The 21,757-nt window shown below is 43.5% G+C and overlaps 1 protein-coding gene across 1 annotated transcript in view; it reads left to right on the forward strand.

Annotated features, from left to right (window-relative positions):
* Dym (dymeclin) overlaps positions 1 to 21,757 on the forward strand; it is a 277,340-nt gene that overhangs the window by 76,316 nt on the left and 179,267 nt on the right. Inside the window, exon 9 of the mRNA XM_036205223.1 lies at positions 20,869 to 21,051. Coding sequence (XP_036061116.1) covers positions 20,869 to 21,051 — 183 coding nt within the window. The remainder of the gene's footprint in view (positions 1 to 20,868; positions 21,052 to 21,757) is intronic.

Consider the following 21,757-nt stretch of genomic DNA (forward strand, 5'->3'; position numbering starts at 1 on the left):
CGCAGACATCCAGACTTTGTCCCTCAGTGTATCCGTCACTTATCAACCCCTTCTGTTTGCCGTCATAGCTACTTTATAGATCTCATCCACTTGATTTCTCTCTTTTTGTGCTTTATTTTGTGCAGTTTCAAAGATGTGCAGAAGCAGAGAATGGTGGCATGAATTTTCATCATTTCCATCTACCTAAAATCCATCTTCTGGGTTGATCAGCATTTGCTGGTTTACGTTTTATCTCCTTCCTCAATTTAAGAAAGAAACCTTTTGTTTGGAAGTCAGTTTATACATGTAGAAACTGGTATAAAACAATATAAAAATCGGACTCTTCCTACCACACATTGTATTCTCTTTCATCCACAAATGCACCCCACTTTATCTCTGAGCCACTTGAAGGCAGGTTACCTACAGCATAGCCCTTCACTCCTTCAGGGGGTGTCTCTTGAGATCACAGTGTACTTGCGGCACGTTTAAAGAGGAGGGGATTGTTTTCAACTCATCGGGGTGATGGAAGAAGTCCTTATGAGGAGTCATTTCCTCTGTGTGTTGTACGCACGTTGAATTTTCAGGGCTTTTTAAATGATGATTTTACGCTAGCCCGGGCTGTGTTCGAACTCACTGTGTGGCCTACCGTGAGCTCACAGCGTTCTTTCTGCCTCAGCCTCTCAAGTGCTGGGTAACAGGTGTGAGCCACCACCGCAGCTTACAGTTAGGTTTTCTGTAGCTGCTTTGCCCTCAGTATCTCTCTCTCTTAACTTAGTGCCTGGTGTGGTGCGTCTCTGTGGACTCAGTCCCTGGAGTACTGCGTCTCTGTGGACTCAGTCCCTGGAGTACTGCACCTCTGTGGACTCAGTCCCTGGAGTACTGCACCTCTGTAGACTCAGTCCCTGGAGTACTGCATCTCTGTGGACTCAGTCCCTGGAGTACTGCTCAGCGTCTCTCTCTCTTAACTTAGTGCCTGGTGCGGTGTGTCTCTGTGGACTCAGTCCCTGGAGTACTGCGTCTCTGTGGACTCAGTCCCTGGAGTACTGCACCTCTGTGGACTCAGTCCCTGGAGTACTGAGTCCCTGTGGACTCAGTCCCTGGAGTACTGCGTCCCTGTGGACTCAGTCCCTGGAGTACTGCACCCCTGTGGACTCAGTCCCTGGAGTACTGCACCCCTGTGGACTCAGTCCCTGGAGTACTGCGTCCCTGTGGACTCAGTCCCTGGTGTAACACGTGCTTTTCTTCTTTCTGGAACATCCACTCGCACATCAAGCAGGTGCCAGGACAGCGTCTCCTCATAGGAAACATTCTGCAGGAACTGCCAACACTGTAAAGAAACCACTAGAGCTTTTGTTAGTTCGTTTGTTTCCTGCTGTGAAGAGACACTGTGACCACGGCAACTCTTATCAAGGAAAACTATTAGGGTGACTCGCCTACACTTTCAGAGGTCCGTCCATTGTCGTCATGGTGGGGGCATGGCGGTGTGCAGGCAGACATGGTGCTGGCTGCGTCTTGATCAGAAGGCAACAGGAAATGGATTGTGTCACTGGGCAGTATCTTGAGCATAGGAAACCCCAAAGCCCGTACCCACGGTGACACACTTCCTTCAACAAAGCCACACCTGCTAATAGTGCCACTCCCTGTGAGCTGACGGGGCCAGTTACGTTCACACCACCACATCTGTTATTGAGAGTAATGGCAATTCACATACAGATGTTTTAAAGCTTTTTTCAGATGTAGCAAGTGTAATTTCTTTCACTGAAAACTGGTTAGAATGAATTGCATGTTAATATACACTTTACTTTGTTATATCTATAATACATGCAGATAAACCTCTATTCATGGTTTTATAGTGCAAAAAAAAAATGATCTCTTCTTTGGCACGGTGCTGACAGCATAGACAAAGACTCAGTTGATGTGTCCCTGTTTTGGAATGAGTGCTACCATTTTAAAAAATTAATGTACTGTGTTAAATTTGCAGCTAATTTATCTTTTAAATCACAGAATTCTAGAATCACCTAACATACTTTTAAAACTGTTTGAAGTGGGGTTTGGTACTAACCCTGGACTTAGAGTGCTTCTCATATGGTTTCAGTATTGCTGATGAGGTGCAGCTCCCAAATCTGTTGTCAGGGCCCCTTGGGCCCATGCCAGGGGCTCAGCCAGCACTAGTAATTACTGAGAAAGTGCATTGTTTAGAGATGCACTGGTGGGTTTAGCTGAACTCATTCTCATGCATTTTCTCAGTGATGAGGCCTCGGTTTTTTTTGTTTGTTTGTTTTTTTGTTTTTTCTTTTTTGTGTGTGTGTGCATGCCCCTGTCTGTTTGCCTATGTATTTGTGTGTCTTTTTGTGTGTGCATGTAGAAGCCAGAGGAAGTGTTGGATGTCCTGGAGCTAGAGCTAATAGGTGTTGTGAGCCACCAGGTGCGGGTGCTGGGGACCAAACTCTGCTTCTCTAAAAGAGCAGCCAGTGCTGCTAACCACTGACCCACCTCTCCAGCTCCAGTTCCTGAGAGTTAAATCTCATTACTTGATTTAACACTGATAAATAGAGCTTTTGTTCAGGGTTTGTGAAGAATAAAAGAGACAATGTATAATGTCTAGTGGAAGTAGACATGGCCTTACCAATTATGAATCACTGTATTCTTGTAGGTTAGCCAGAAAACCCACAGCCGTCTTCATTCATCATATTTAAACTCGCTTAGCAGTTTATACATTAAAAAGCTAGCGATACATCATTTGAGGACCATGACCAGTTCTAAAGCATATAACAGCCCGCTCTCCTACTGCAGAGATACCCGGTGCCAGGTTATGTGCACGGACGGGTCTATATGTACATAACCATGCAGTGAATTCCACAGCAGCCTGACTCTCTCTGAGCTAGGAGACTTAGTTAGGGCCTCCTACAAAATGATAATTTTTCTGGAGAGTTATAAAAACAAAATATAGCATGCTACAATTTGTTCAGTAATTTAATATAGGTCAACATGGATCACAGGTTAAAATTAACGTCACACATTTATGTGCCGTTTGTTTACAGGAGAGTGAAAAGGGACTTGAGTCTGTGGCCTGCTTGTCCTTCAGGTTGTTCAGGCACTGTGTGCTGCCCTTCCTTTCTTCCCTCTGTCATGCACAGCTGTAGCTGAAAGTCCAGGTACACCCTGGTGGGGGTGGGGCACTTGCAGACCTCCCCCCACCCTGCCCACACTAGGTCACCAGCAGCTGTCTGAGGAAAGCTCTCCGGCAGAGATCGGAACTTACTATGACTTGCTGTTTTGCTATAGTGGCATTAATTTCTGTATTTTTCCTTCAAAGTTCTAGGCACCATGGGGTTTGAGAGATGGTTCAGTGGTTAGGATCACTTGCTGCTCTCCCAAAGGACCTAGATTTGAATCTCAGCATCCCCAAGGTGGCTCACAGTCATCTGTAACTCCAGTTTCAGGGCACAGACATACATAGAGACAGAACACCCATATATGTATAAAACTTTTTAAAGTTATAGGCATCGTGACTATAGTGACAGCAATTTATTATATCGTGGAACAATCTGAGCAAGACCTACACGTGGATAATTTAGTGCGTGCTTATTGAAGGAATGAAGCACAAAGGGGCAAAATGCCTGGAAGATCTATTCATTAGGTGAAATCAAGAAACACAGATGCAGAGCCACAGTGGGCAGATGGGGAGCCAATGAAAAGAAACAAGCAGAAATGCCACTTGCATCTTCTCGGGGAGTCGCCCTTTCCTTTTGGATGTGGGGAAGGAGTCTGCAAAGACAGTTTGGGACTAGCTATGTGCTAAACCACAAACTGTTCTTCCCTGTCGCAGACAGATTGAGTTCAGGACTGCTGAAGGCCAGGAGCTGAAGATCTCCTCTGTGGTGGGCCTCACACTGTTGTAATTGCCCACTGGGGTGGGCCCTGTGCTGTGGAGCAGGAGGACAGGGAGGGAGGATCGTAGCTGAGGGCACCTACTTTAGAGTCTGAACTTGAGTCCAGGTCTGCAGGGTGCTATAGTGTGAGTAAGAGCACAACCTCTATGGATTTGAATGCTTTACCTGCCACGCTGGGGGGATGCTAATGTTTGGGGAGCAAGCGTCTTTGGTAATTTGTGGGGGTCATCATTAGCTGTCATTTAACTTTCCTTCTTTCTGCTCACCATCCCTAACCTTGCCGTGGTGGTCTTTGAGCTTTATTGATTATCTGTGCCATCAACGTAATCTTTTAAAACTAACCTCTGGATTTAAGTGAATGGTTTATAAACTTTGTAGTGCTCTGTTTTGCTAATATATAAGACATGCGTGATGACGTTTTTTCGGAAGATGGGATTAATATAAATTTAAAGTGGTGCTATTAACAATAAAACTAGCTTTTGATATAAAATATTAGCAAAAAACAACAAGTTTTTAAGTGCTTACTAATTGTGGTGACTTCATAGTGTCATTTGTGTCCAGAGAAGCCCTGTCATGCAGGACTGTTTCTTGTTAATAAAGGTGGATAAGTCTAGTTTGAGGTCTTGGAAATGGATGGGAAACAGAAAACTGATCATATTTTCTTTATTTTTTAGCTTATAAAAAAGAGGACAAGGAGCCTCAGAGGGTAGTCAGAGGGTCAGCCCTGTAGTTTCTTGTGCCCTTGTGTTCACTTGTACTTAAATGACTAACCTTTTAAAATCGTTGCTTTCGGTTCGAGACATTTTTAGAAAAATGGTATGGTTCCATTGTTTTTAGATAGATTTTTGTGAGAGCTGGTTAAGCCTGGGCAACATTACAAACTCACTTAACCGCAGTGTGTTTCATTATGCTGGAAGAGAAGGAAAGAGTGGGAACACCACCCTCCTTGTGCATGGCAGGGCTCCCACTCTTCTCTCAGGAAACCTGGGGTACCACACAGTAATGACTTTCTGACAGAGGGACTGAGGGCGGGTGCCACCGTCAGCCTGGGTGATGCTTTCTGCTTCCGTGATCCTCGAGTAGGAGACAAGCCTCCTCACTCAGCCTGGTAGTGTCTGCATATGAACTTGCTTGTTGAATTGAGTGCTCTCAGAGCAGGTTTTTCAATCCCATGAGCACTTTCAGGCCCTTCCTAAGCCCCACATTCACCCGCTCCATATCACTCATTTACTGTGCATTGCATTCATTTGCTGATTGTTCATGTCTTGGTAACCTCTGAACTCATTACAAGTATCTGTTTGCATCTTCCCATTTCAAAGCATCTAGTTCTCAGTGCCTCTCAGGCCTCTTCTTATTTGTGCCTTATGGTAGCAATGGCATGGCAGCTGCCTTTGTTAAGGCCTGGTGCAGCACCCTCCAAAATGGAGGCTGGCTTCTGGCTGTTATGAGCATAATGGGAATGCTTTGGAAGAAACTCCAGCCTCCCTTCTCAGAATGTCCCTTTCAACCAGGGAGCAATAGTTACTCAGGGATCCTTCTACCTTTCCCCACCCGTTCTTACTGATCAGTGTAAATATACCACATTTTCTTTATCCATTCTTTGCTTGAGGACATCTAATTTCTGGCTATTATGAATAAAGCTGCTATGAAAAGAGTTAAGGACGTGTGTGGTGATATATTGTATATCATATAAAGCTTGCCTGAAGATCAGAGAACAGATTCAACATAGAGGCCAGGCAGTGATGATACTAGCACTCGGAAGGCAGAGATCCGTTTGGATCTCTGTGAGTTCAAAGCCACCCTGGACTGTATGAGATTGATTCAGTCTAGGAGAGAAACAGAGCCAGGCAGTGGTGGCACACGCCTTTAATCCCAGTACTTGAGATCTCATGCCTTTGTTGGAAACACACACCCCATTAATCCCAGCACTAGGAAGGAAGTGATGGCTGGGCGGAAAAAGGCATATAAGGAGTGAGGAGGCAGGAACTAGAAGAGCCCTTTCGGTGGAGGACTCAGAGGCTTTCAGTCAGAGGATTCGTGAAGACAGATCTCACCTTCCATGCGGCCTGAGGATTGGTGGAGATAGACAGGATCTTGCCTTTGATTCATCCTGAGGATTCGGTGGTGGTGAGAAATTTCTCTCACCACTTTGTCTCTCTGATCTTTCAGCATTTACCCCAGCATCTGGCTCTGGGTTTTTTATTGAAGACCATTTAAGATTATTGCAACACAAGTGTCCTTGTGGTATGATTGAACATCCTTTGGGTATATTCCCAAGAGTGGTATAGATGGGTCTTGAGGTAGATTGATTTCCAATTTTCTGATAAACCACCATATTGATTTCCACAGTGGTTGTACAAGTTTGCACTCCCACCAGCAATGGAGAAGTGTTCCCCTTTCTCCACATCCTCTCCAGCATGAGCTGTCATTTGTGTTTTGTTTTGTTTTTCCCCCCCGAGACAGGTTTCTCTGGTGTTTTGGTGCCTTTCCTGGATCTCACTTTGTAGACCAGGCTGGCCTCGAACTCACAGAGATCCACCTGGCTCTGCCTCTCAAGTGCTGAGATTAAAGGTGTGTGCCACCACTGTCTGGCATCATTTGTGTTTTTAATCTTAGCCATTCTGTCAGGTGTAAGATGGAATTTCAGGGTTGTTTTGATTTGTAGTCCCCTGATGACTAAGGATGTTAAACAGGAAAAGACTTTTTTAAGTGTAACACATGAATGAGAGTACAGGTAACTTAATATTTACCTCAATTAATTATCATAAAATGAACATACAGAGCTAAATCAAATGGTTCTAGTGTATCTATAATCTTTTCTTACTCGTTTTCCTAATGATTTTTCTTTCCACCAGCAAAGAAACCACAATCCTTATTTCTAAAACCACTGTTATTTATTTTTAATGAAGATACAAAGAATTGGGCTTCATCATGCCATCTTTACACATGCATATGAAGCTCTTTGTCCATATTTTTCTTCCTGCCAGTAACCTGATACTGCAGATTGGTTTTGCTCATGTTTGCGCTTTATATTCACAGACTCATGTGGAATGCATTTTGTATTTGTCCTTTCTTCTGTTTATTTGTAAAATCCACACTCTGGGTGAAGCATAGTCCCTTAATTTTTTATTGCAGTGTATTACCACATTTTGAGACCATTCTACATCTTATTCATTCTTTATGTTGTAATGTGTATTTGGTTTATATCTGAATTTGGCTGTTAGATAATGAGACCGAAAATAATTATGGTCTCTACTTTTCATGCTGGTCTTACCTCCTTATTTCCTTCAGCACAAGCCCTGACTGCAGCTTTGTTTCCTGGTGCTGTTTTTCTTTTCTAACTAGAGTCTGTATTTCTTTCTGCCCCACTTGCTTCTTTTCATTGCAGACCTGCATGAGGGTGATTACTAAGAACCATGCAGCAGAGTCAGTATTAAGCTGTCTTGACATCTCCTCTGCCAAAGAAATTAGGTATATTTAGTTTTAGGCAAGTTCTTGGGACAGGGTCAGAAAGCAGCCATATTCTTTGCCAAAATCTCACAGTAATGATCTTTAACCTACTTGGTAATATTGTTTCCCTCATGTGCTGGGCCTCCACGGTCTACATAGCTCTTAGCACCACTGTCTCAAGCGCCTACTAGGACAGCTCACTAAGTTCTTCTTACAGCATTCAACTGTTTTTCTAGTCCCAAGTGCCGAAGCCTTCCACATTCTTCCACCAGACACCGCGGTCAGGCTTGTCACATCAGTGTGCCTTTCTCAGAACCACTTCTTAGTTACTTTTCTGTGGCTGTATTAACACACAGTGACCAAGGCAACTCAGAGCTAAGGGTCCATCACTACCGCAGTGGGGAAGCTTGGCAGCAGGCAGACGTAATGACTAGTGCTGGAACCTGAGAGCGGAGTGTTCACATCTCAGCCACAAACAGGAAGCAGAGAGCGCACCCTCAGAATGACTCAAGTATTTGAACTATCCGAGTCTGCCCCGGTGACATTCTCCCCTGGCAAAGCCACACCTCCTAATCCTGCCCTGTCGGTCCGGGGCCCAAGTATTCAAATGCCCAATCTGTGAGAGACCAACCTCTCATTCAAACCAGCATGTATCTGTAGTTTGAGTTTTCCTGCCTGGCCCAGTCAGGACAAATCTCTCTTACCCACCAGTCCCACAGTCTCTCAGACCCAACCAAGAAAGCACACAAAAACTTACATTGTTTAGAAACTGTATGGCCGTGGCAGGCTTCTTGCTATCTGCTTCTTCTATCTTAAATTAAACCATTTCTGTTAGTCTATACTTTGCTACATGGCTCGTGGCTTACCAGTGTCTTTACATGTTGATTCTCCTGGCGGCAGCTGGCGGTGTCTCTCTCCAGCCTTCTACTTCCCAGAATTCTCTTCTCTCTTGTCCCGCCTATACTTCCTGCCTGGTCACTGGCCAATCAGAACTTTATTTACACAGAGCGCTATCCACAGCACGTATCCCTTTGTGAGTGATGTTTCCAAGTGAGCCAGGACTGAGAGCACTGCTGTCTATACAGGCAGCTCTGTAACTGTCTTCCCGCCGTCAAAATCTCCAGCGCACTAATTTCCTTCCCGGAAGTAGCAGGCTGTGGAAGTCCAGGAGTCTCCGGAACTTCCGAGTTCTCAGACCCTGCAGTCAACCTCCTGGAGATGCCTTTCCAGAGCCTGACCCACCGAGGCCCTGAGTGCAGGACTGACTCCCTTGGCTGCACACTTCCTTGTGACCCTCCTGCCACGTGCACCTTTCTCCTCATCAGGCTTTGCTTCCTCAGCCGCCTCCCCGGCTCATTTCACCTGCGGCTGTGTGACTCTGATTTGTGACTGTTCCACTGTTGGGCCCCAGGGCAGCTGAGTTGTGAGTAATAGATTTCCTCTCAAGATGGCACTTAGCTGCCACTCACTGACGCAGGGAACTCCTCTCCTCTGCTCACCCATCCCTCCTCACCTCCAGGAGGTACAGCTTCAGCTCGGCCTGCAGCTGGGTTTGAGGTCTGTGAGAACTGTGGGCTCGTGCTGGGACTGTCAGGGACTCCTCCAGGGTCTCCTGGCTGGCCCTTGCGATGAAGTCTGGGTTTCCTGACCCCACCGTGGAGCTGTCCAGCTGGAGCTGCATTGGGTGTGACTTGCTTCTTTTTGCTATTTGCCCATCATATTTTCCCTCTCGCCCCTTTCGTGAATTTCCAGTGCATCTTTTTCTCTTTGGAATACTGCCTACTTTTACTCATGGCAACACTTCTTCATGGATCCACAGAGGCAGCTTCCAGTCCACCTCTTCCCTGGAAGCTGCCAAACTAACTGCTTTTTAAGTGAAAGGTCCCCTTTTCCTTGATGGTTATTACATTCACAATGTTTCAGGTTGTCATACTTTGTGTGTTCATCACATTTGCATGAGAATACATATATCTGAGTTAAAACTTTAAAAATGGTATCAATAACAGATTCCTTTTTTAAACATTTATTTTCTTCCTTTCATTTGTTTGTTTATGTGTGTGTGTGTGTGTACACCTACAGAGGCCAGAAGAGTGTGTTAGGAGCAGTTGTGAGTTTTGGGGGCTCAGAAGTGAACCCTGAGAGCTCCTAACTGCTGAGCCATCTCTCCAACCCTGGATTTATTTATTTAGTTAACTTGAATTCTTTTTTACTTTTTGCTAGATTAATTTTACTTCAGAGCTTATTTGCAAGACCCAAGGAGTATAATTAAAAAGCACTGGGAACCTTCCTTAATTTGGCCTTAGGAACAGAAGGAAATATACTGTAACTTTCCTTTATTTTTCTGGTAAAGAGAATTTTCTCTTTTTCTCTTTGCCAACAGGAAAATGCAATTCCATTAAGGTTCTTGGGTCATAGATCAGAGGCTTGGATCTACAAAAAGTGAACTTTTGGAAGAAGTATGGTCCAGTGTCATGGGCCAGTTCAAACGACAATGTAGGCAATGACAAGCTGCCTCCTCGTCCCTCTGAGGAAAGGCAGCTGTGAGTGTGGTTACCAGAGACAGGAGAAAGGAAGAGGGGGAAGGAGAGAGGGAGGGAGAGGGAGGGAGGGAGAAAGGGGGGAAAGAGAGAGAGAGGCAGCAGTGAGTGCAGGTTACCAGAGACAGGAAGCAAAGAGGGAGTGTGTGTGTTTGTATACGTGTGTCTGCATGCATGTGTGTGTGTGTGTGTGTGTGTGTGTGTGTGTGTGTGTGTGTATGTATGTGTGTGTGTGTATATGTGTGTGCGTGTGCTCTGTGTGTGTGTGTGTGTGTATGTGTGTGCGTGTGCTGTGTGTGTGTGTGTGTGTGTGTGTGTGTGTGTGTGCGTGTGCTGTGTGTGTGTGTGTGTGTGTGTGTGTGTGTGTGTGTGTGTGTGTCCTCTTCTATAAGAAGCTCGGATTCCTGGGAACAATTTGAAAGTGTGAAGGGGGAGTGAAGAAGCCATCCTGAAGAGAATACGTATTTTCTTTGTGCAGTTCATCCAGGGAAAATTCGCTCATTTCTCCTTATAATGAAGAGGAACAGCTGTGAGGGAAATCCAAAAACAGCACTTAAATTTTATCTTGGAGAGCCTTTTGGGGTTATTTTTGTTGTGGGTTGAATTTTCTGGTTGTGTTTTCTTTGCCTACAATCCTGGTCCAAGCAGTGGTGACTACATTGGCAAACAGTCTTGGGACAAACCCGGGGTGGAAGGGAGTGACCTAAACTTCACAGATATGTTTTAGACAAACAACTAGGTCCAAAAGAAGAAATATTTTTGCTTCTGACTGTATTTTTAACTTTTTACTATTAAAGTTTTAAAACTACATTTATTTGTCTATCTGTGTGTCTATGTGTATGTATGTACATATCTATCTCTCTGGGTGTTTATCTCTCTGTCAGGCTTGGCAATAAGCACAGACAAAAATCCACCAAACCATCTCACGGCCCTCCACTTTCCTACACTGCTTTGATTTTTCTCAGCTGTGTCATGAATTGTACAGAGAAAAGCCCTGCATACATTGAACTTGTGATACATGGTTGTCAGTGGATGAGTTTTGCCCAGTTTCCTAATGAGAACTGGGGAGTACCCTATGTATCAGAAATACTCCTGCAGTAAACGGAGGGAGAGCTCTAGATGAGCCCCAGCTTTCTCTGCAGACACCGAGGCTTTACTGGGAACGTGGGCAGAGGCTCCCTTCACACTCCTGGAACCTCTGAAATTTGGGGGTGGGTGGGTTGTGCACCACCCTCATCAAAATCGTCAAAAGTTAATAGTTAGAACCACTGAAACGAGTTGTGGACGAAGCTAGAGGGGACGGGAGAGATGGCTAAGCAGTTAGACCCAGTTGGGTCCCAAGCACCCCGTCAGGTGGCTCACGAACGCCTGTAACGCTTCTTTAGGTGAGCCAACACTGGTTCCCAGCGGCACCTGCAGACATGTGTACACAGTCACAGGCTGATACACACATGTAAGCATCATTTAAATCTCTAAACAATTTAAAAGTTTGTGATGTGTAAGACCATAGTTTAGTAAGAAATGGCATATGTATCATGTAATATTTATATCAATATAAAAATTTTGGATTCATGTATGTGAGTATTTTGCCTGTACGTATGTGCATCCCATTCATGCTCCCTGCCTGTGGAGGCCAGAAGAGGGCCCCTGATGCCTTGAACTGGAGTTACAGACAGTTATGAGCTGCCACATGGGTGCATGGAATCAAACCCGGGTCCTCTGAGAGAACAGGTGCTCTTATCTGCTGAGCCATCTCTCATGCCCTCAACGGGCATAATATAAGATAGTTTCTATTGTATGTTCCATCAAAATGTAAAATACTAGAAAACAATAGATTTCTACATTGAACAGTAGTGAAAAGGATTAAAATTGCTTTCCATACCAAGTTCAGAGAAATAAAATTTATCAATTGCTTGTTTTTCTGTATAATATTCCAAGGACTTGTTAATGGTGTGACCTCTGCCCATTGTAATAAGTAACTTCAATCTTAGACATGTACAAAGATAAAGGTACAAAATCACTTACTTATATCACATAGATATAATCAATGATAACATGTTAGTGGGTTTTTGTCATCATCCCCCCCCCCCCCCAGACAAGATTTCTCTGTGTAGCCCTGGCTGTCCTGGAACTTGCTCTATAGACCATGTTGTCCCTGAACTCAGAGATCTGCCTGCCTCCTCCCAAGTTCAGGGTTAAAGGTGTGCACTCTACTGCCCAGCTTTCTAGTGTTTTTTTGTTTTTTGTTTTTTGTTTTTTGTTTTTTGGTTTTTTTGAGTTACAGACAGTTGTGCATCTTCATATGGTTGATGGACTGAACCCTGATGTTCTGCAAGAGCAGAAAGTGTCTTAACTTCTGAACCATCTCTCTAGCCTCTGTTGGTGAGGTTTACCTCCCAAATCATCAGCCAGCCTCCCTGCTTTCCCTCTGTCTTAGGGTTTCTGCTGCAGAGATCAAACACCATGACCAAAGAGCAAGTTGGAGAGGAAAGGGTTTGTTTGGCTTACACTTCCATATTGCTGTTCATCACTGAAGGAAGTCAGGACAGGATCTCAAACAAGGCAGGAAGCTGGAAACAAGAGCTGATGCAGAGGCCATGGAGGGGTGCTGCTTACTGGCTTGCTTCCCCTGGCTTGCTCAGTCTGTTTGCTTATAGAACCCAGGACTGGGCTGGAGAGATGGCTCAACAGTTAAGAGTATTCACTGGTCTTCCAGAGGACCTGGGTTCAATTCCCAGCACCCACATGGCAGCTCACACCTGTCTGTAACTCCAAGGTCTGACACCCTCACACAGACATACATGCAGGCAAAACACCAATGCACACATAATAAAAATAAATTACTTTAAAAAAAAAAAGAACCCAGGACTAGCAGCCCAGGGATGGCACCACCTACAATGGGCTCCCCCATTGATCATTAATGCCCCACGGGCTTGCTTATAGCCAGATCTTTTGGAGACATTTTCTCAGTGGGCGTTCCTTCCTTTCTGATGACTCTAGTTGTATGTCAGATTGACATAAGATCAGCCAGCACACTCTCCCTGACTCCAACCCCTTCTCCTACATCTTACTCCCCAACTTCTGCCAAGTCTTCCCCTCCCCCTCCCTGCCTCCTTTCCTCCTTTTAAAACTTGTTTGTTTAAATAAAAACTTCAGGGCTGTATCCTCAGCTCCACCGTGTATTGCATCACGTTTTCTGAGTTGGTAACCAGGAATTTCCCTCCTCCTGCTGCCATCCTTGCTGGTTGGTACTTGCTAAGTTCCCTTAGAGTATGTCTGTGTTATGAGTGATACTCTAGAAAGCCAGTGACTGGGAATGACCTTCATCTGCACCCTTCTCCATGACCTGGTGTGACCAGCTCAGCAGTGACCCTGGGACTTGTTGTTGTATACAAGTGTGGTTTTGTGGTTTGCCTTTTTTTTACTCAGTGATATTTGAATAAGAGTTTTCTATGTCCCACATAGTGATATACCAACAAGTCTAAATTCCACTATTTTTAGTATTTTTTCACTTTATTATTATTATTGTGGTTTTTTTTTTCGAGACAGGGTTTCTCTGTAGCTTTGGAGCCTGTCCTGGACTAGCTCTGTAGACCAGGCTGGTCTCGAACACACAGAGATCCACTTGCCTCTGCCTCCTGAGTGCTGGGATTACAGGTGTGCACCACCACCACCCAGCTTTTTTCACATTTTTAACATAAAATTTTTGGAAATTTTTTTCCTTTTCCCCAACTCTTTCCAAATCCTCCCCACCTCTGTACCCACCCAACTTTATATTACTTCTTCACCTCCTCACAAAAACAAAAAACTTAAAACCAAAACACAAATAAAAATCAAAACAAAGGAACACAAGACCAATAAGAAAAAAAAAATGCCCAAAACAAAACAAAAAAGCCTCAGATAAACCACTGGGTTAGTTTTGTGCTGGACAATACTCCTGAGTGTGGGGTCTGCCCTGGAGTCTGGGTGCTATACCCAACGACACTCCACTCTAGAAAGCTGATTCCCCTTTGCCCATTGGTGTCCACTACACATAGCTTCTTGGTTAGGGGTAATACCCAGTATCCACTTCCCCTCCTGGTGCCAGGACCCTGTCTGGCTTGAATCTGTGCCGGTCTTGTGTGCACTGCCACAGTCCCAGTTCACATGTGCGCTGGTCCTCGTGTCTGGAAGATACCTTCCTCGGTGTTCTATCATCTGTCACCTCTGCCTCTTAGACTCTTGCCACCTTCTCTTCTGCATAGCTCCCTGAGCCTTGAGGGGAAGGGAGGGCTTTGATGAAAACATCCTGTTTAGGACAGAGTGCTCTAAAGTCTGTCGCTCTCTGCACATTGTCCTGTCATGAGTCTGTGCAAGAAGATTCTCTGATGTTGAGGCACTGATCTGTTCATATAGTATGCCATTAGGAGTCTTTTTATTGTTACGTTCTTAGCAGAATAGTAGGGTTAGGTTTTCACCCAGGCCCAGGACGTACCTAGTTTCAGGTTCTTGCCACTTTAGTTAAATGTCACATATGGGTTCCATCTTATGCAGAGGCCTTTAGATCCGATCAAAAAGTGATTGGTTTCTTCTGTACATGTGTGCAACTGTTGCACCAGTGTATCTTGCGGGAAGGTCACTGTTGTTTGTAGGTTACAGGGTTTGTACCAGGATGCTGTGTATGACGACCTTTCTCCTCCAGTAGCATGCCGAGTACCTTCAGCACCATAAATACTAGTCAGCAGGGGTGAAGCTTCTAAAGTCAGGTACTGACTAACATAAAAACATCCCTGTGTTTGATGACATAAGTGTTATCTTCAGCAATAGAGCCTTGCTATCAGGTGTGGAGAACAGAAATAGCCTTGGCCATACGTAGCCTCTGAGGTTTGGGAGATTCTCTGGGATTCGTTCGGGCAACATTTTCTGGCAGTGGAAGTTTCACTCGGTGTCATGGTGTCTAGAAGGCATTGTCGGTGTCATGGTGTCTAGAAGGCATTGTCTCCCCTATTATTAGACAGTTTTACTTCAATCACCTTCATATGGATCTTGGCTTTTCTGACCGGTGTAAGATGAAATCTCCAAGTAGTTTTAATTTGTATTTCTCTGATGGCTAAAGCTGTTAACACTTCTTTTAAGTGCTTCTCAGTCACTTGAGTTTCATCTGTTGAGAATTCTGTTTAGAAATGTACCCAATTTTAATTAGTTTTTTATGTCTGTTTTGTTGTTGTTCTTTATATACCTTAGAGATTAACCCTTTATTGGATATGCAATTGGTAAAGATCTTTCGCATTATGTAGCCTGCCACTTTCAAATGATGTTCAAATGATGGTGTCCTTTGTTATACAAAAGCTTTTCCATTTCATGAGGTCCCACCTATTAATTGTTGTTTTTAGTGCCTGTGCTATTGGTGTTCTGTTCAGCAAATCGTTTCCTGTGCCAGTGAGTTCAAGGCTAGTCCTCACTTTCTCTTCTATCGGGTTCAAGATATCTAGTTGTTTGTTTGTTTGTTTGTTTGTTTGTTTTAAAGATTTATTTATTATGTATACAATGTTGTGCCTGCACACCAGAAGAGGGCACCAGATTTCATTACAGATGGTTTCGAGCCACCATGTGGTTGCTGGGAATTGAACTCAGGACCTCTGGAAGAATAGCCAGTGCTCTTAACCACTGAGCCATCTCTTCAGCCCAAGATATCTAGTTTTATGTTGAGGTCCTTGATCCGTTTGGAATTGAGTTTTGTATAGGGTGATAGGTATGTATTTATTTTCATTCTTTTCATGTACCCATCCGTTACATTTGACAGGCACCACTTGTTGGATGTGCTGTCTTTTCTGTAGGGTGGAATTTTGTCCTCTTTGTTAAAAACCAAGTGTCCGTAGGTGTGTAGAATGTGTGGGTCTTCATGGTGATCCATTGGTCAGCATGTCTGTTTTAGGCCAATACCATGCTGTTGGTTTGTTACTATTTTTCCTATTATAGCTGCGTGACACACCTTGAAATCTGGGGGGGTGGTACTCTAGTTTCAGGGGATCTGGTGCCCTCTTCTGGTCTCCATGGACACCTGCATGCACACACACATTTGCATGCACATACAAACAGTCAGACTGACAGACACAAACAAACAAATAATAGAGGAAATCATTTTTAAATTAAGTGTCCTTAGCTGTGTGGGTTCGTGCCTTGGCCTTCTGTTCTCTTCCATTGATCTTCCAGTGTGTTTTTGTGCCGGTATTCCAGTTTTTATTACTGTGTCTCCATAGTACAAATTGTCATCAGGGTGCCCTCCAGTGCCACTCTTTGCTCGGAGTTTCTTTGCCTGTCTTTGGCTATCTGAGGTCTTTTATGCTTCTAAAAAGAGCCATTTCCACATGGTTGATCTTCCGCTCCCTGTGCTTGAGGAATCTTTCCATCTTCTAGTGTCTTCTCCTATTTCTGTCTGGAGTATTTTAAAGTTTTGTTACAGAAGTCATTCACTTTGGTTAGGTTTATTCCAAGGTATTTTGTTTTTCATGACAATTCTGAAGGGATTGTTTCTCTGTTTTGTTCTTCAGCATGTTGGTTGGTTGTAGCCAGAGACCTTCTCTCCAGCCCCCGCCAAGCCCTGTTAGTCTGACAACCTTCTTATAAAATAAACACATAGATGCTTATATTATTTAAACTGCTTGGCCATTAGCTCAGGCCTACCATTTTCTAGCTCTTACTCTTATATTCAGCCTATTTCTATTAATCTATGCTTTGCCACGTGGCTCGTGGATTACCGGTACCTTACATCTTGTCATGGCAGCTGCTGGCAGTCTCTCTCCTCTGCTTCTCTCTTCTCCCAATTCTCCTCTCTCTTAGTCCTGCCTATACTTCCTGCCTGGCTACTGACCAATCAGTGTTTTATTTGTACAGAGCGATATCCACAGCAAAAATAAGGACAGTATAGATTTTGTGTGCTAACTTTGTATCCTGCTGCTTGGCTGCAAGTGTTTATTAATTGTAAGAGTTTTATGTGTGGAATACCATCGTTTGCAAAGAAAACCACTTTGACTTCTTCCTAAAACCCTTCTTTTAATTCCATGCATTTTATTCTTCATGGTGATTTCTGCCAGGAAAAAAAATATGTTATATTATATATATATTATTTATATTATATATATAACATAGATAAGTAGCTTGGGTGATAATTTTTAAGTTTACTCAGTTTTCCTGCAAGTTGCTTTATTTTTATTTTATTTTTGATAGTATAATATAATTACATTTCTCCCTTCCTTTTTCTCCCTCCAAACCCTCCCATATACCATCCCTGCTCTCCTTCAAATCTTTTTTCACTAATTGTTATTGGATGCAAATATGTATACACACATATTCCTAATGTAACCTGCTCAGTCCGTATAATGTGAGTTGTATGCATGTTTTCAGGGCTGACTGTTTGACAATGGCTGATCGATCGGCATGCTCTTCCCTGGGGAACAGCACCTCTCCTGCTGCCAGCCTTCCTCAGTGTTCTAGTTCTTTGTGTAGGGCTGAGGCCTCGTGAGCTTTTCCCTCTCTACCTTGACTTGTCCATGGCTGTTGTCCTGTTCAGCTCATGGTAGGTGGTCATGGTGGTGAGACTTTATGGGTGTAGCTTCTGATAAGTTAGGAGACATGATCTGACAGCAAACTCTTTGATTCTCTGGTTCTTATGGTCTTTCTGTCTCCCACTTCCACACTGTTTCCTGAGCCTTAGGTGTGGGAATGTTCTTTAGATGTATCTGATGGGGCTGGGCTCCACAACTCTGCATTTGATTGGCTGTGGTTTTCTGTGGTCTCCATCTGTTGCAAAGAAAAGTTTCCTTGATGAAGGATGAAGACTACACTTGTCTGTGGGATAAGGACAAATATTTATAGATTGTTGTTAGGGATTATGCTGTTTTAGTACATTAGTGGTTGTAGATTCTCCTCCAATAGCCATAACTTCACTAGCACTGAGTAGTTAACTAGGTTTCCAGTACCAGGCATGGTCTTCCTCTTGTTGAGTAGGTCTTAAGTCCAACTAGAGATCTGTTGGTTACTGCCAAGGTGTGTGTGTGCCACTACTGTACTCTTAGGGTTATTGTGCCATGCTGGTTGTTGATGTAGTTCATGGCCTGGGTAGGACCGTTGGTTGCCTCCCTCCTTTGGAAGCTTGAATGGTGCCTTCTGGTACCATGAAAGTTAGTCCTCGGGGAGGGGCATTCAGGAAAAAGTCAGTGAGAATTGCCAAATATTCTCTAAAAAATCCAGTATCAGTTGGTCTCTTACTGTGGTTAATTAGTATGTGTGCATACTTTTTAAAAACAATATTGGATGTTATCTTTAAATTTTTTCATTCTTGTTGGGCATGCCATATGCCTATAATTTCAGTAATCCAAATACTGAGGCAGGCAGATCCTGAGTTCAAGGCTGGGCTAGGCTGCATGATGAGACCCTGTTTACCAAAACAAACAAAAACGACCAAAATAAAAACTTCTGTTCTGCCAGGTGGTGGTGGTACACGCCTTTGATCCCAGCACTCGGGAGGCAGAGGCAGGTGGATCTCTGTGAGTTCGAGGCCAGCCTGGTCTCCAAAACGAGTTCCAGGAAAGGCACAAAGCTACACAGAGAAACCCTGTTTCGAAAAACCAACCAACCAACCAACCAAACAAACAAAAAAACCAAAACCCAAAGAAACTTCTGTTCTTATGAATGATCCATCACATATAGATTGCTTTTCACTTACGTGTTCTTATTTTGTTTTTCCTCCTGACATAGATTTTTTTACACCATTTTCTTATATATGTTATGAATTTTTCTTCTCATTTATTACCTGTCTTGTAACTTTCTGCTGGATTTCATTTCATAATAGTATTTAATTTTAATTATATTACTATTATTTTTATATCCTTTTCATTTTGCTTCTTGTATAAGAAAACCCTTCCTTGCAGGTGGTAGCCCATGCCTACAATCTTAGTATTGGGGAGCTGAGGCAGGAGGATCATGAGTGATCAAAGCCAGCTACACAGAGATACTCTGTCTGAAAACAAATGAGTTTTTTGTTAGTTTTGCTTTTTCAGACCACGTATTATGTAGCCCAGGCTGGTCTTGAACTCTTGATCCTGCTTTCCTGCCTCAGCTTCCTGAGTGTTGGGCTTACACGTGTGCACCACCACACCAGGCTTACACACACATACTTCTTTAACTAAACAGTGGGTAAGTGGTTACACTTTAGTGTTCCGGGGACATTTATAAGTTTTGTTATATTTTTTGCTCACTGGTTTGAAGAAATATTTCCAAGTTATTTTTACAAAGCCACTATTACCTGATATCACACAAAGATCCACAAATCCATGTACCAAAATCAGTTCTTTTGATACTTTTGTCTACTCTGCTGCAAAATCCATCTTTTTGAAATGATTTTGGCTTTTATAGAAATGTTGCTGTGTGAATGGAGCATCCCCTTGAGACTAGTCTCTGAAGTATTTCCCTTGTTTTCTATGTAGTAATGTCTTATTTCACTGTGTTACTCAGTATCATGTCAGTTCCTGTTAGTATTTGTATAGATGTTGTGTTGAATTTCAGATTCTCTTATTGGCAGACTTGACACTTCTGCAGTACCATCTTCTTATTCAGAAATGTTTCCACTTTAATCCAGATTTCCCGTGGCCTTGTCAAGTTTAGTGGCTGTCAGCCCAAACATCTTGTATATTTTAGGGTCATTGTTAAACATTTTTTTTACACTTCTTTACTTACGTGTGTGCACCTGAACACACGGTTATGTGGAGTTCAGAGGACAGCTTGATGCTAGTTGGTTCTCTCCGCTCGATGGGCCTAGAGATCAAACTCAGGTCATCAGGCTTGGCAGCAAGTTCCTTGCCCTGCTGAGCCATCTTGCTGGCTTTGTATTTCTGAACAGTGTATCTGTTACTATTATAATTGGAATTAAGTCTATTTTTCATTGCTTATTACTTGTGTATAAGAAAGCTTTAATGAAAGTAAACATTTGTTGCTATATATTATTATTCACAATGACGCATTTCATAAAGACATTTTCATATACAGATATTTCATGGACTTTAACCAAGTCAACCCCTATACCCTGCCCTTTCTCCCTCCCCTCTTCTCATTGTTCTTATCCATCCCCCCAAACAATCTGAATTCTACTCTCATGTTCCATATACATTTGTGGTTTTTCTACACCTATATAAAACTTGGAATCCTTCAGTGAGAGAAAGCATGCTATATTTGTCTTTCTGAGTCTGATTTCCTTTCCTAATATGATGATCTCCGCTTGCATCCATTTTCCTGCAAGTGATATTATCCTGTTTTTCATGGCTGGATAGAACTCCATTGTCTAGAGATACCTCATTTTCTTTATTTTTCCATTGATTCCATGTCTTGACCCTTGAGTACAGCTAGAAAGAGATGTGCGAGTGTCTCTCTGGTGTGTTGATCTGGAGTCCTTTGTTGTCTACTCCAGAGTGATGTAGCTTGGCCGTGGAGGTCCATACTGACTGCCGGGTGGTTGGACTAATTCCCAATCCCACCACAGTGTGCAAGACCGTTCCCCTGTATCCCTGCCACCATTTGCTGCTGCTTGTTTTCTTAGTGGCAGCTCTTCTGACTGAAGTAAGGTGGAGTCTTTGATTCTTTGTAATAGAGCTCGTCCAGCACCCATTAGCTATAAAGTACATTTATAATGGAGTGAGTGCCACAGCAGCTTTGTCCACGGGGATAATATTAACATGTAATTTTACTGCGTCTAGGAGTTATGTTTAAAACTTATAACAAACTGGTGAAAATAATTGTAATGATACTGTAAGCTCAGATATTCAAAATATCTCATTTCAACATGGAAACACACTAGTACGACATTATACATCCTTTGGGGGTTTGGGGTGTGCATGTGGATAGTCTATAGGAGAATCATCAAATAATGAATTTGTTTTGTTTTGAACTAAAACAGTATTTTGGAGTTTTAAGCATAAACCTGCAGACTGCTCGACATTATCGGCGGTGCAGCCCTAACTATGTGTTTTCTCCTCAAGCTGGTCTCTGGAGTGTCTTCACGCTAGGCGGGGCGAGCAGTAAAGCAGCTGCCTCTCCAGAGCTTACTTCCCCTCTGGCCAACCAGAGCCTCCTGCTTCTGCTGGTGCTGGTGAACCTGACTGACACTCCAGACACACCAAACCCCTACAGACAAGCCGTCACATCCTTTAAGAACACACAAGGTTTGTGCTGTTTCCTTTGACCCTCTCTAGTCTGTTTACCACTGTATGTTTCTAGAGATGAGTGTCGATTAGAAAAACTTGGAGTGTGTTTTCCTTACCAGACACCCAACAGTCCTTGTATGGCCAATATTCTGGGGTATTCTAGTTTAATTCCAGTAAAATACTCTGACCAAACCAAACTTGGAGAGAAAAGGGTGTATTTGGCCTACTCTTCCGGGTCACAATTCATCATGGAGGAAAGTCAGGACAGGAGCTCAAGGCAGGAGCCATGAAGCCAGCATTGCATGCTAGCTTGTTCTCTGGTTCATCCTGGCTCACTCAGGCTCACAGCTTATTAGTTTTCTTAAACTTTCCAGAACCACCTGCTTAGGTATGGTGCCACTCACAGTGGACTGGACTCTTCGGCACCAGTTAATAGTAAAGATAGTTCCCCACAGTTATGTATGTCCACAGACCATTCTGATGTAGGCACTTCTTCACTCTCTAGATACTATATTCTCAGATGACTCTAGGCCGCATCAAGTTGATAATTAGAGCTAGGTAGGACATGGGGTCTCTTATTGCAGATTCATGCAGTGGCCTCTCAGGGCCTCCTTGCAGTAACTGCAACCTTGTCACACATTGCCTGGCCTGTCTAGAGCCATGAGTATGTGGTTATGAGTACCATGGCCTTGGCAGTGCTTCGCTCATGTTTACACATCCAGCA

The sequence above is a fragment of the Onychomys torridus genome, chromosome 13 (genome assembly GCF_903995425.1).
Source record: "Onychomys torridus chromosome 13, mOncTor1.1, whole genome shotgun sequence".
Taxonomy (NCBI): Eukaryota; Metazoa; Chordata; class Mammalia; order Rodentia; family Cricetidae; genus Onychomys; species Onychomys torridus.